The sequence below is a fragment of the Siniperca chuatsi genome, linkage group LG18 (assembly GCF_020085105.1).
Source record: "Siniperca chuatsi isolate FFG_IHB_CAS linkage group LG18, ASM2008510v1, whole genome shotgun sequence".
Classification (NCBI taxonomy): domain Eukaryota; kingdom Metazoa; phylum Chordata; class Actinopteri; order Centrarchiformes; family Sinipercidae; genus Siniperca; species Siniperca chuatsi.
In genome coordinates this window covers 20730684-20745770 of record NC_058059.1, presented here as the reverse complement: position 1 = coordinate 20745770, position 15087 = coordinate 20730684, and the positions used below count along the sequence as shown (strand labels likewise).

At 40.4% G+C, this 15087-nt stretch overlaps 1 protein-coding gene across 10 annotated transcripts in view; it reads right to left on the bottom strand.

Moving 5' to 3' along the window:
- The window catches only part of grin1a (glutamate receptor, ionotropic, N-methyl D-aspartate 1a), a 36523-nt gene that overhangs the window by 18105 nt on the left and 3331 nt on the right, over positions 1-15087 (bottom strand). For 3 of the 10 annotated variants that reach the window (XM_044174411.1, XM_044174414.1, XM_044174418.1), the window contains exons 2-11: positions 14747-14881; positions 13580-13756; positions 8327-8389; positions 7469-7566; positions 5956-6077; positions 4769-4943; positions 3837-3981; positions 2031-2117; positions 1470-1617; positions 1018-1145 (exon numbers count right to left, since the gene is read on the bottom strand). In XM_044174411.1, the coding sequence (XP_044030346.1) occupies positions 1018-1145; positions 1470-1617; positions 2031-2117; positions 3837-3981; positions 4769-4943; positions 5956-6077; positions 7469-7566; positions 8327-8389; positions 13580-13756; positions 14747-14881 (1278 nt within the window). The remainder of the gene's footprint in view (positions 1-1017; positions 1146-1469; positions 1618-2030; positions 2118-3836; positions 3982-4768; positions 4944-5955; positions 6078-7468; positions 7567-8326; positions 8390-13579; positions 13757-14746; positions 14882-15087) is intronic. The other 7 variants (XM_044174412.1, XM_044174415.1, XM_044174419.1 and 4 more) reach the window with 3 other exon arrangements.

Sequence of the window (15087 nt, the reverse complement as noted above, 5' to 3'; positions counted from 1 at the left end):
AAACTTAATATCCATGTATAATGAGTAGTCCATCCATATTTTGATGCTAGTCATCATCACCTGTTATCTTAAAAACTAACTATTTACTTAATATCCAACCTTTATAACTGCCAACAAAGCCATTAGCACTTACTTAGCCAGTGTTAGCTAAGCTGGTTTAGCATAGTTTACTTAGTTCAGCTACTAGCTAATTGTTAGCTAAAGGTTACTGTGTTGTAAATATATAGGTAGGTTAGCAAACTGTTGGGAATATGGGGATAATGTAATCTTTTGTGAATTAAGGGCAGTTTCAGCAAGTAAAACTTGATTTTGTTGCAAAGAGCTTAGGCAAATGTGCATCAGAGGGACATTCTGGGTTCTATAAATTCATAAAGGTGTCCCACTTGAGCAATGCAAGGTTGGGTTAAATGTAGCTAATACTACAATGGCGTTGTCTTTTTAGGTGGCATGTGTCCTTATTTGACAATAATGTAAGACAAATCCTTTCCCATGGGGCTGATGAAAATTAATGAGACCTTTCAAGACAAGACATTTTTTTGGTATGTGAATGATGTGTATTTATGTGTTTTCAAATTTTCATATATCACAGAATTGATAAGGCAGTGACAGTAAAAACTATTTCCTTTTTTCCCTGGTAGATTTCAAGTTGGTTTTATGTGAAATATTATGTTCCTTTCATATTACAACTAATTGGCACTTCAGACACTTTGCACACAGCCATGGTGATGCTGCTTGCCTAGCCCTTTCGTGTAGACATTCAAAGACTGACACTATATCAATGACGACGGGCAAATTCACCTGCTGGACATTTGATATCTGTGGGTCTCTGCTCTATGATTATTTATTTATTACTTATTGCTTCAGCTCTGAATAGTTAGTGAGATCACTACTGTTAGTGGAGTAAAATAAAAAGATTAAAAAGATTAAAGTTATGTAAAGTCTTGAATGTGAGATATTGCGTGCAACCTGCGCCTCATGCAAAAATATGACAAATATGGCTGTTAATGTAAAACTAACCCTCTCCTGAGTTCCGAATTTCCCATCAGCCACCAGATGCACCTCATAGGTAAAGTTCATGGTCATAGCCAACTTGATCAGGAGATCAATACAGAAGCCATAACAACACTGGGGTACAATTGGGCGTCCTGTAACAAAACCAGCAACAGTTGCAAGTTACAATCACTCTTGAGGAAACATGTTAGATTTTTTTTTGTTAATCCAAAGGCGGCGCACGTAGACTGAACAAAATGCGTGACACAGTACACTGCAGACGACCACACACAGTCACACTGTTTGCCAGAAATACAGCATACAGACCAAGCATGTCCCTGCATCCCAACAATCTCTCATTCTGAATGGCACACTCAGCTACATGCATACATATATAGATACCTACTGCATATATATGTATGCATCTCCAGTGGGTGTTTGGCGGGTGCAGTAAAAGCACAGTGATAATATAAACGTCCCTGATGTGTTACCTGGGATGGTCTCATTGGGCCCAGTGCAGATAACCTTTTTAATTAAGACTCCATTTAATGTCATTTCCTCCTTGCATGTTCCATCCGGCTGAGTGGGTTTCACATACACAAATGGCTCCTGGTGTATCGTCACTATCTACAACAGACGGGACAGAAAGCTGTTTATCACGTAGTCAGAGCTGGATCCGTTTCGATCCCCGGGGGACTTCAGTGCGGCACAGCGAGGGAGAAAGAAAATACTTGGAAAACCCCAGCAGATAACACCCATGTACAATCTCCCAGATACATGGACACAGACAGACAGATGAATGTAAAAATAAATGACAAGGATACAGCTGAGAGGTTCTTTGCAGGCCTATGACAAATCTGAAGAGATAAAAGTCATAGCAAATATATCACTGCTACCTTTATGGACATAGATTCACTTCACTCCCCTCTGAGAAACAAATGTCAAAGCACTGTCCAACACGAGTGTATCAGCTCAGGTCCGTACTCTATCTCTTGTAGACATGAACGTCACATTGCAGCAGCAAAGTGAAGGCACCCTACCTTTAATCTAGTGGACATCTGGAAGCCCTGTGGTTTCTCAGTCTCTCCTCCGGGCCAGATGATCTTCCGCTGATTGTTCATTACCACCTGCAGGGATGCCACACACATATACAGTATTATAGGTGAGTGCTGACAGAAGGCGTGCTGCTGATGAGGCTCCAGCACTGCGGGTGAGCATCACTAATGAGTCAGCTTTATATAACCACAGCTCAGCGGTTCTTTTATTTACTTCTTCGACCTCTGACTTATGTATCATACCTGAGGGTTTCAGGATCGTATTATTATCACACCTATCACCAGGGAACTGAAGTGCTGATCCTCGCAGTCCTTACTGTTTATTGTGTTTGCATAGCTGGCCTGTTTAAATAGCCAGCATTAACTACAAAGTAATATCATTTGACAAAATAATCTCAGCACTAGGTCAACTAAATAGCTTTTCCCAGAGCTTTCTACCACATCTCACAGTCTTCATCAGCAGATAGAGTTTGCTCAGTCACTCCATGCTCAAATCAAATAGATTTTCTATTATGTAGACCAGTTTTCAAAGTATACATTTGTAAGGTTTTTTAGCTGTTGTTTTCCAAATTCAATACAAACTGCAACGCCTTGAAACTTGCATGAGATCGGTAGTCCAATACAGTGAACATTTTGTCCTTTTTCTTTATTGTCAAGTTATGTTATGATGTTATGGTTACGCGGCTCTGAGAAAGGATCATTTTCATGTCCTTCCACTGATGGAGAGTCGAATTCATGAGCGATGTTTTTGTTTTAAAGCCAAACCCAAAAGACTACCCATAATAGGAATGTGGAATGTGTTGCGTTCACTCATTCAGGCACAGGCACTAAAATCTTGAATGTCGGCAGCTTGGTTTTCATATTGTACTGACAAAAATAGAAACCAGTGGCTGCCTGAAAGGTAGGAGATCAATTGGAAAAATTAGGTTGTGCTTTGTAAAATGGTCAGCAATGATGTTAAAAATGTTTTCTCTTTATCCTTATTTTATTCCTAGGGATCATGAAGGACATGGTTAGGTTTCATTTGCAGATTCATGCAACTCCTGCTTGCTATCTAAAGTTGAATGCAGTTAACAGTGGACACATCTACAATCCTCCTGTAATGCAGAGAAAAATGCATGGTTCATGGCAAACCATGATTCAACCAAAGCTTACATGATGCTACAGCAATCTATCCTAGAAAAATCAACTGGTAATTTCAATAGTTTACAGTCATTTTTAATACTTAAAAGAGTAACTTAACACCCCCTGAAAATCTTGGTTTTACTGACCTCCAGTAGTTTAACTTCTCATCAGACATGCAAGCTGTGGTCAGAAGTGAAACAGACTTAAACAGACTTGAAACTTTCCGCCGGAGAAGGCAAGTGAAACACTGCTTTTAAACCACTTTCTCTCCTTGCCCTCTCGACATCAGCTGTTGTATATTTTATATGTACTGTATGTTCCAATTCATTATAGCAATAAAAACAACAGTAAATATTTGAAATACCCCTCAAATTCACTATGACAGACTGCTGCAGCATCATGTTAGCTTTGGCTGAACAGCCCGAGGTTTTTTTATTTGCATAGACTGTTTTGTGGAGTTGCCCTACATTGATTGCATTGTACTATAGATAGAAAACTGGAGCTGCATGTCCTGTATGAATATAGATGACTATGTACATGGAGTACATAGTCATACTCGAGGGCAGTAAGTATAAAATAGGAAATGGACTTATTTTCTTAAATTCCTATAAATTTGCTTCGCAGTTGTGTCAAATAGGCCAGAGTTGCCTCTGTCTGTCAGTTCACCTGTGTTCCATTGTATATGCCGACTTGAATGAGTCGACTCTTCTGGTAGTTGAGTATACTGTAGTGCGCATACTTCCTGTCTCCGTCGTCATTGAACTCCACGCGTCCTGTGAGGCCCTCTGGGTATTTAGATGACATCAGCACCCTGTGCCGAGCAAATTAAAATGATTATTTGCATGAATGAGTACTCATGTGTTCATGCATGGATATCGTGTGTGATCTATTAGGAGTGTAACGGTGCATTTTATTTTATTATTTGTGTATCGGTCGGTACAAGGCTCTCAGTTCAGTGCATGTGGTAAAATGACTGATTCACCACATGTTTTTGTTGATATAATATATGTTGAGCTGCGATGATATCTGCTGTTTTTGTCACCACATCTGTTTGGATTTATTTGCATTTATTTTTTGTTATGCTGCTGAGAAACCACTCTAACTGGGTCAGTCGAAACTCAGTTGCTTCATTTGGAAGTGACAAATGTAGGGTTTCTAGTACATTCTGGAAAACCTGATAAACCTGTCATTCTGTAAGGCAGCTTTCCGGTCAAAACTGACAAAAATGGGAAAGAATTTTAGGGACTATGGGGAACTGCAGAGCGAACCAATTGTTTGTGTACCTTTAAAGGTAATTGAAAACATGCACAACTTAATTATGAAATGAAAATGAACTGTTCTTGAACTGAGAAATCTGGCTAAATGAAGTCAGACTTGAAGTTTAAGTTATATATATTTCTTGAGCATCTTCTAGAATATTTCCCTGGTCTCATAGTGAGAACATACTAACCTAAATGTTAAAGAAATGCATTGGTCTTGAAGCTGGATATGTCCTGGAAAAACATTTATAAAACTGTTGGCATTATCACACCTTTATCATATATATCAGTAAAACAAATAGATCTGAAGCAATGCGTTACGTCTGTATTCAAGCTTACCGTTTAAAGAGTGGCCCTGTTTTCCAGATGTTGGTGTTGCCCACACATCCTCTCGGGGGTTCTGTGATATTCTCCTTCTCAAAGAGCTCCTGGATGGACTGAGCCACCACAGCCACTGCGTCATTGATATGGGCCGACTCATTCTTCCCGTTGATGAGCTGGAGGCCGATCAGACCTGAGACCAGGCCGACAACAAAAGATAATCACTGACCTGAGCCAACTACAGCCTATCAGGATCCTTTTGCAATGCATAAAGTGGGGAAAAACAACTTATAGGGCCTCCAGTTTAGACATCCTGAATAAAGGTCAGACATCAGCTGCATGATCCATCTTCGTATCCTGTTAATCTCAGGGAGGATAACTCAGAAAATATCCATATCTTGTCATTTATGAGACAAAGCAAAAGAATAAATGGATCATTTTTCTGATGTTGCCACTGATGACCTTTTCACAGCATGTGTAAAGAGTCCCTTGAAGTTGGATTTATTTTTTTCGGCCCTGCCAGCTAAGGTTTTAGAACCAGCACAGGCAAAGCATTATTTGTGTTAGGAACAAACAAAAATACCATCAGACCTAAATTTAAACCAAGCAACAATCCAACTTCAGCTAAGTTTTCTGATGCAACCAGGTCCATCAGTCTGGCAGACTTCTGGAAGAAGCTGCAGTGGAGGTGGAAGAGACATAGACAGGACAACAAATGCTCTGCAGGGGTTGGTTGTGTTAAGAGTGCCCGGGGGGGAAAGACACTTGACATTTGTGACCACAAAGTGATAAAATATTGTGAGAAACTTGTGCGAAAAAATCCAGGAATAGAGACAAGAAAGGCTGTAGTAGCTTACCATTCTATCAGTTATCTGTTGCAAAACTCTCCCTTTATAATTCATTAGAAACCAGGGTATTAATATGGCAGAATAGCACAGTGAATTTACGTTTGGATAGTCCAGGACATACACATTTAAACTAAAAACCGAGTGTACTAGATACACAGCACATTTAAACCTTTAAACACGTAATGCTTAAACATTTAAATGTTGTAAACACACAGCAAGCAGTTATACAGTTAATCATGTAATGCATCCATCGTTAAACGGTTAATCCCTCTAATCCTGTGTGTGTTATGATCGGCCTCTGAGTAAAGCCGGGGGTTAACTCGTATATTCCAACTGATCTCTGCTGGATGAACGTACCGTCTGGCGCCTCGCTCAGGGCTTTACCCGACATCTCCCGCTCGCCCACCAGCCACACGTAGCCTGAGCCCGTCATGTTGAGGAAGCGGGCAGCCTTGTACACTGCAGCGGCATCTTCCTCACTGGAATTTGCCATGTTGAGAAAAGGCAAAAGATTGTTCTTTTACATCAGGGCATGCTGAATGAAAGTGTTAAGAATGGGTTTTGTGTTCATTTTTAGGAGTGAGTGATTAATTCGCAGTTGTTTGGGATTGGTGCATGTCCGACTGATTACAGCAAATTACTACATTACATGACGCTATTGATGTGAAATGTCTTTATATGAAAGTGAGGATTTTTTAATCTGTCGAGGGGAGACGAGGGGAGATCATGTCCCTGATAGTCTCCAGCTGGAGTTGAACCAGAGACAGGGGCTTCAGGACTGGTGGGGGAAAGGGGACTGAGTGTACAGGGCCCTCATGTGAGGAAGGCTCACAAAGGTACCTGAATGAATAGCCGTGGATGCTGGGAGGGGCCCATAGAGAATTCCTATGTACAGGACACACAGTTGTGTGGTATGAGCCTTCAATATTTGGCTACCAGGATGCCCCATTTAATCTCTTGTGCCCTGATTTTCCTTTTAAATTTCCCCTTAATTAGCTTTTAAGTTACAAAAAACCCCACTTTGTAAGACAGTATCATGTATATTTTTCAAATTTCAATTTGTCAAAGATGTTCGATTGTTATATTAGAGTGAAATATTCAAAACCAGGTGCAACAGTAAAGTCGGTCCCTGAAACCTCCTTTCTGAACACCTATATACCTCGTGCAAGTTGTGAAGGATGGTAAGCTGTGATTGGTTGGGGTCCAACGTGCAGTCTGCAATGTCTCTTGGCCAAGTCATGGCAGGAAGGATCGCCTAATCTGACACAGCGATCATCTCGAAAAGCAAAAATTTGTGTTGTTTGATCCTGGCACAAATTTTCTGTATGACTGCACTCTGACATCAAAAGGAAATCGAGATGTGTAGCGCCACAGCTGGGTCCAGCAGAGGGTTTAAGTTTAATTAGATTTAGAGATGAAAAGATTAGTTGATTAATCGATTAGTCGATCAACAGAAAATTTATCAGCAACTATTTGGATAATCAATTAATTGTTTAAGCCATTTTTCAAGCAGAAATACCAAAAAACTTCTTAAATTTTGGTATTTGCTGTTTTTCTTTGTCTTATGTTGAAATAAAATAAAATTAATACATTTTGGGGGGGTTGGAAGACATTAACTTGGGCCTTAGGAAATTATAACAGACATTTTTCATTTCTTTCTGACATTTTACAGACCAAACAATTAATTGAGAAAATAATAAGCTGATTAATTGATAATGAAAATAATCGCTAGTTGCAGCCCTAGTTTAAGCATCACCTTTACAATCAAAATGATCTTTTATGCATTTTAAAGCAGGTGTGAGGTAAATCAGAGATGCTCCCTCTGCAACTTTGGGTGAAACTGAAGTGCAATTTGGGATAAAAATCTCACCTGGCGGATAGGATGATGACTCGGGCCTCCAGCTCTTTCGCCTCCAGCAGCAGGGCAGTTAAGTTAGTCTCCTGGCTGAACTGGAGGACTTTCTCTGCCTGTGATCGGGGCATAAGAAAGGTCAAGCCAGCTACTTTTCCCTACCTTAGACACCATGCTGCCTCTTTACCTGTTTGGTTCGAGCTTTGCCGATTTTGTTTGAAAACGGGAGACAGAGATATAAAGGAAAGCGATCCAGGGGAACCGGCTGAACTAAAAAAAAAAAAAAAAAAAAAAAAGCTTGAAGGGAAAAAAAAACTTTTGCATTTGTTCGCATGCAAACTGAGGGTTATCAAGGCTCCAAAGAAGGACGTGCATGTGTTAGGTAAGGGGAAGAAGAAGGTCAATGCAACCAGTAACTAAAAACGGGTGAAGGGGGGTGAGGGGGACGTTTTCCCCCAACAAAAAAAACTGCTGAAAACTAGGGAAGTGCTACAGAACAGGAGGAAGTAGCATCTGGGAAACGGTTTTGTCCCACACTACCGGTTCTCCACACAGGAATGGACTTGCAAACTCTTTTTGTGTGTGAGTGTGTGTGTTCTGAGTACATGCATTCCTTTATTGAAGGAGAAAATGAAAATGATAAAAGCGGGCCGCTGTTCACTGATTTCTTTTTTTTTCTGTAATGACCGAAAATTTTTCAAAACAAAATCATTCTTCATTTAAATCATAGGGAAATGTCTTAAAGTAAAAATTAAAGAAAACACGTGCTACCAAGAGAGGGACATTTCTGGGTCGGCTGGTGACTGGTTTGGGCTGGTTTCTAGTTGCTACGTTTGGAAAGTTGGTGGGCGGCGTGCATTGACCATGCAAATATACCTTAGGTCCTCGCTTGTTGTCATAGGACAGTTGGTCGAGGTTTTCATAGTTCCTTTTTTTATTCTGATGAGTAATGTGCACAGAGAAAATATGCAGACACAGAAAAATATTATAAACAGTTGAAAATGGAGGGCAGTAAAGCATTCCAACAAATCTCCACTTTTCTGCTTCAAATTGGGACCTTTAACAGTGGGGCTTGCAAAGAACATCAGAGATGACTGCTTTATAATAATGCTGAAATCATGTTAAAGACATTGAATACTATTAAGGATCAGGGAAATGCATTCATTGTATTCAATGCAGAAATGATCAGTGATGCTGATTCAGCTGCATTGATTAGCTATAAGAAGAAATTGGATCAAAACGCTCTGGCTCCAGCAATAATCGAAAACAACATGCTTTGAAATAAAAGAAAATCCTCAAACGCAGCTCAGTAACTCTGCCATCTGGTTTGTTTCTTCTTGACCAAACTGGAAACTAACATTACACAACTGGAAACTTTTAACAAACAAACATGGCCGTCAAGATTTTCAACACTACACCAACATAACATCAAATCCAAAGTGTGATCACGCTTTTGGCTTCCTAAAAAAATATGAAAAGCTCATTAAAAGGTTTACGGTATGTAAACTTGCAAATCTGCACTGGGAAATGGCTAATCTACCCGACCATCTGTCAAGGTGACCAGCTCCAAAGTGCCAACTTCAGAGGCTGCAGCTAGTTCTGTCCTTAGTGTTATTAACTAGTGTGACCAGACACTTGGAACAACGCATCAAAAACTAGAAACCATCATGACATCTACTGCAAATGTTAATTGTGATTTATTTTTATTTAATGGTTACACACATTTTTCTACAACTGTCGAAAAGCAATTCAATCGTAATTTTCAAAATCGAATTGAATCAAATCAAAAAGGAAAAAGCCATAATCAAGCTTAAACCACAAACACAAGCCAATGATTCGCACTCTGAAAAAGGAAATGATCACAGCTGCAAACAATTTAAATGAATTGTGAATGTTTGAGACCGCGCCACAAAGTTTTCGGGAAACAAAACAATTAGTATTCAATCTTTTGCTTTCCCTTTGTGAAGTTTAATTGGCAGTGGCATTCCAAAGTTGCAGTTTGATTGATGCAAGTATTGTATCATTTCCTGTTGGTGTAAAACAGTAAAGTACGTTGACTTTTTGTATACTGCTAAAACAATATAGTATAAAGATGATATGGTCCATACTGTATACCATTAGTACGTAGTATTTTGTCACAGCACAACATACTGACTCTCAGTAGTTGCTGAGCAGGTTAAACTTAATTCGGACACCTGAGGCGTCACCATTTTGGATTACAGTCCAGTTCTGTGTTCTGTGGAAGGAGACACTCGGGAGTCCCGCCCGAGACAGGGAGCCATTTTGCAGGAAAACACATCATCTTTCTGCTTCACAGAGTTTCCTTCACAGCTGCCTGGCTTTACAGCTCACACCTCAGTGCACTCTGGGTCTGTTTGCCTCCCTTCACAAAGTTGACGGTGACCGTACATCAGTACAATGTTCAAGCTGACAAGCAAATTCTCAACAAATGCCGTCTAGAAACTCATCCATTCACTACTGAAAGCTTTTAATACTCATTATACAAGCTGACGCTATTGTGATATTTGTGTTAGTTTGAGTAATTGTCATTTTAAATGCTGAGAGGTAATTGTTCAATCCTGAATCATAATCACGACCAAACTGAAGGATTGCAGAATGCCAACAATTCTTCTTGCGTAATGAAAACACTATCACAAATGGCGAGTGGTGTTATGGATTCCACTTATTCCATTTCCAGGCTGCGATTTCTTTTAAAAGATGGAAGAACGATGTCATATGACAAAACAAAATTGTTTTGTAATTGGAAACAAGTGAAATATCCCAGTAAGTGAGAAGAAATAGAAAATATTAAGACAAATTGTTTAATAATCACAGTCCAGTTTAGTCAATCCTAACGCTTTAACGACTACGTAATTACTAAGTAACTAGCATTCAGAAATGTAGCATAAAATGAGAGATTAAATGTATTTTCAGCGTGTAGAAATCCTTTCCATGAGTAACATTCAGCAGCTTTGTGGACAAAATAACTGTCTTTGTCTTTTTTTCCCCCCAAGAGATTTTCTGAGCGCTCTATTTTTGTATCCACAGTCAGGCATTAATATTTCATGTGGTGCTGGTCACGTTTGCACTCTGACTAAGTCCACTGTGTCCAGAGCCTCTTTGCTGGTGGTGACAGTGATCCCCCTGTGACTGTGTGACCTCGCTAACGACTTGCCATGAAGCTAAAAATAACATGTAAATTGACTGAGTTTATGCAGCACAACAGGGTGATTAGCAAGAAGAACACCTCTCTCTTTTAATTAGAGCATAATGTGACAAAGCTGCAATCTGCCACATCCAAACTAACATCCTTTTACATCACCTCAAACAGTCAAAGCTGTCACTGCATTTACAGTTTAGGCGTTTAGCTGACATCGGCATCTAAGCAAACTTACAGTAAAAGAGCTGGTAACGGTTTCATTATCCTGCTCATACATGGGATGTCAGAGCTGAGCCGAAAATGTGCTAAGTAGCGGCGCTGGGCCATTAAGCCACCAGGGGGTGCCCAAACAAAAAAAAAAATCTGAACTTCCATAAGAATGACATTGTACCAAATAGGTATTATATAAAGGATAAGGCTGGTGTATATTTTTTTTTTTAGTGAACAAATCCCATTTAAGGACCAAAACCAACAATGTGTTAGTTCGTCTCTCCAGACTTTTCAAATTCCCTACCCTGTCTGTGGCACTCAGCTTCAAGCTCATTGGTTCTTGTTAAAGGAGCAATATGTAAGAATTGAGACTACTCTCCACCTGTCGAATTCATACTCCAAATCAGTAGGGGGCAGCATGTCACATATCATGTCATAACTGCTGCTAGCTGCCATTAGCTAGTTAGCTCAGTTAGCCGTGCAGCTAACTTAGTTACTGTGCTATTAGCTGACTGAGCACCAGAACTGGAGTCTGGCGAGCAGGCAACAGCCTCCCTGTGAACACGGCCAGACCGGGACCGAACACAGCTTCAGAGACCGACGGAGGCCAGTTTTATGACTTTTTTATGAATACAGTACCGAGGTGATTTACAGCGACACCGACCAGGACTCCGGGGATGATGAAGACAGGCAGGGTCAGGAGAGGCATCAAACCGAGAGAAGCGAGATGGAGGTTGGACATCAGAGAGGCAACGACAGCGTGTAGACTATCTCGGTGACTATCTAGACGCGGTGGATTAAGGATTTATTTCTACCAAACCAGAGTTGGTGATTGGAACAGTTTAAAGATGGTTTTGGTGAGTTTTATTTTGTTTTTGTAGAGTTTGAATGAAGTGTGTTTTACGATGTAAGTTTGCATGCTAATTTCAGTAGATATCTCTGCAACACAATACATAGTTGTCTTTGACATGACGTCAGCACTGTTACTTCACTTCTGTTGATAATTTTAGTTCATTTTTTGAATGTTTTAAACTAAACTTCTGGCCAAATCTTACATATTGCCCCTTTAAAGATGTAAATCTGTAAAAACAGGTCACAAATATATAGTTTCATTTTTTAAATAAGCTCAGTTATTTCCTAAAACAGCTGGACACTAGTTTTTAGCAAACATTACTCAAACAGGATGAAATAGTGCATTTGTTGAGGACTATTTTCAGCTGCGGAATAATACACATTTGGTGATCTAGTGAGTATTGACAGCAGCAGGACAGTGTGTGTCAGATTGAGTCAAAATAAACTACAGTGTGTGTGTTCATGAGTTAGGGTTAGGTATGCAGGAATATGTCAGTGAAACAGTGTGGCTCACTGATGTGTTTTTAATAGTTTTTGGAAAATAATGGAGCTCTATGGTACAGAGGAATAAGATATACAAGGCTTTGGATAGGATCAATTTATAGTTTGCTTTGGTCTTTTCATGTCTTTTCAAGAAAAATATATATCATCAGCCTGATCCCTTTTTTAACCAGGTTTTCAGTGTAATTATTGCTGCACACATTTGGACAGATTCTCAAATAAATCCTGCTCAGGGCACCAAAATGCTCGAGCTGGCCCTGCAGTCATGACTAAATATATGCATAATTAAAGCCCCATAGTGAAGAGAACTGCATCAACTTCTCTCAGTATTATGGGACGCACAGATGGGTTCATTTTGAGATCCAAACTCTGATTATGCAAACATAAAAGGAACTTCCTGGATTCTTATCCAAGGCTTTTAATACACAAATTTCTCTTCTCTAGTACAGGATGTGAGTCACATCTAGATGATTTGACAGTCTCATCGTATAAACTGCATGGATGTGGTTGCACAATCTCAAAACTTATCCCGGTCACTTAATTTAAGCAGCTTTCACATTAACTGTAGCAGCCTTCTGTGAATTACCTCGGGTATGTGTCATATTCAGCATCTCTCCAGCTTCTGATTTAATTAAATCTCTAAATCGGGACTCATTTCACTCTGCCACACAATTACAGCAAAGAGTCCCAGAGAGGGACAAGCATCACACAGTATAAAGAAAAAAATATATCCCAAGGTAATTTCATCTTATTAAATGGATGAAATAGATGGCAGTTGTTTTTTCCTCTCTCTGTTCCTAAAGGGCACACATCATCGCAGTCTCAAGTCTGTTTTGGCTCAAAGAAGATCAGCATTTCACTGACCCACATACACAGCTCAGAGCTACACTTAAAATGGATGCATCAGTGGTATAAGAAAAGGCGAAAACATCTCCCATATCATGTGAACATGACCTAGCAGGGTGCAATAAACACAAGGCCTCTGTGAAGCGATTCATCACGCACCAAGAGGAAAGACACACTTCCACCATGGCCGCAATAAAACACTTAAACTCTTCAGTCTGTGATGGTTTGCAAAGCCCCACGTTAAAGTCCGCTATTTGGCTCCCATTGTGGATAGACACAGGATAATTTGGACTATGGCGAAAAGCAACGTGAAGATGAGCAAATAAACATACAAACTTTTGTCAGATTAGACCACATTAGACGCTGTCGATGTCTCTAGGAATGTTAGCCAAGGTTTACACAATGGTGAGAAAGAGATGTAGCCACACAACAGAAAGGAAAACAGTTACATACATAGAAGACCATTTGAGGTTTAAAAACCTTACACACTCACGCGCTCATGCTCACACACTCTGGAGGGTGGGGGTGGGGTGTGGGGCCCGGGAGCCGGAGCGTCTCACCTTTGTTTCTCTCTCCTCCAAGAGGGTCTCGAGCCTCTTTTGAGCAGCCCGCCCCTCATGGTCGTCGCTCACTATCAAGATGATGTGGTTCCAGTTGAACTCACGCATCAGGTCGAACCACACGTGCGCCTGGTGGGAGTAGGGAGGGACTGTCCGCAAAAAGGACAGGTGGATACTCTGAGGAGCACGAAGCAGGAAGTAGAGATTAACAGATTTCCCATAACAACTTCATTTTTAATGAATGACTCATCGCTCATAACATGTGGAAATAAGTGGACAAAAACCTGCCACAAGGGCAGATTCTGGCCCCTTTTATTTAAGTCTTTACACCAAGTGGAAAAATAAATAAACTTTTCTAATTGTAATATGCACAGTATGGCCACAAGTATGCGGACACCCCTGTCCCATGAGGCTGATTTTTGTGATTTGAGCTTTAGTTCCAATGAAGGGAAATCTTAATGCTCAAGCATACAGGGATCTTTTAGACAACAGTCTGCTTTCAACTTTGTGGCAACAGTTAGCGGAAGGCCCTCTCCTGTTTCAACATGACAATACCCTTGTACACAAGGCCAGGCCCATAAAGGAGACTGTCCTCCCAAGAAAAGCGACAGCATTAGTCGTTTCAGCAGATGCCCCAAAACAACAATTGTTTACATTCACGTGACAAAGTCCTGTAGCGACTGAAGTATTTTATGACTCTTGTCTGTCAGGAGCAAAGTAGGAAGTCAGGTGACGTTGTTATGGAGCCTCAAAGTCTCTAACCAAGTTCTTTTTGTGCCTAAGCCTAACCAAACCTTTACCACTGTCCACATATTTTTGGTCATGTAGTGTACTTTTCCTTCAGTTTGCAAGATTAGGAGAGGTATCACTTTAAACTGAGTTATTAAAGCCCTTGGCATTTTATTTACTGTATGTGATTGCTTTAAAGTTTCATTTTAGTGGCTTGTGCTTCATAAAAACATTACTCAGGTCAGAGGCATTATTAATGATGTTCTTTCAGTTTTCAGCTGGAAACCCATTTAATCACAGCTCCTCTAATGGACAGTGATGGGACGTTTAATCTAGGAAGCTTTTGAAGCCGCCCCAGGGGAGCTCCTTACTCCCTCGCTCTCTTCCTGTTTGCCTCTCTCTCTATCTCTCTTTACATCTCTCTCATCCATCACTCACCTTGTCTGAGTAGATGGACATGCGGGTGGTGAGCCCCACCACGGGGATGCGGTAGAAGCCTGCAGTGTAGGAGACAGGCGTTGGAGTGAGGTGGTCATTGGACTGGGGAGGGTGACTCACCAGGATAGCATAGACCTGCAGAGACACGGAAGACACAACACTTTGTCATTCTGACACTGGCATTAAGACAAAATGGTAACACCACTACTCGTACTCTGATAAAGACGTAAGTCTTAACGGTATCCAGTTTAGACATGATGCAGGTTTTCTTTACCACAAAATAATATATTTTTGTTGTAGGCTGAACACTTATGAGCGTGACTGTATGATATTTTCATTAT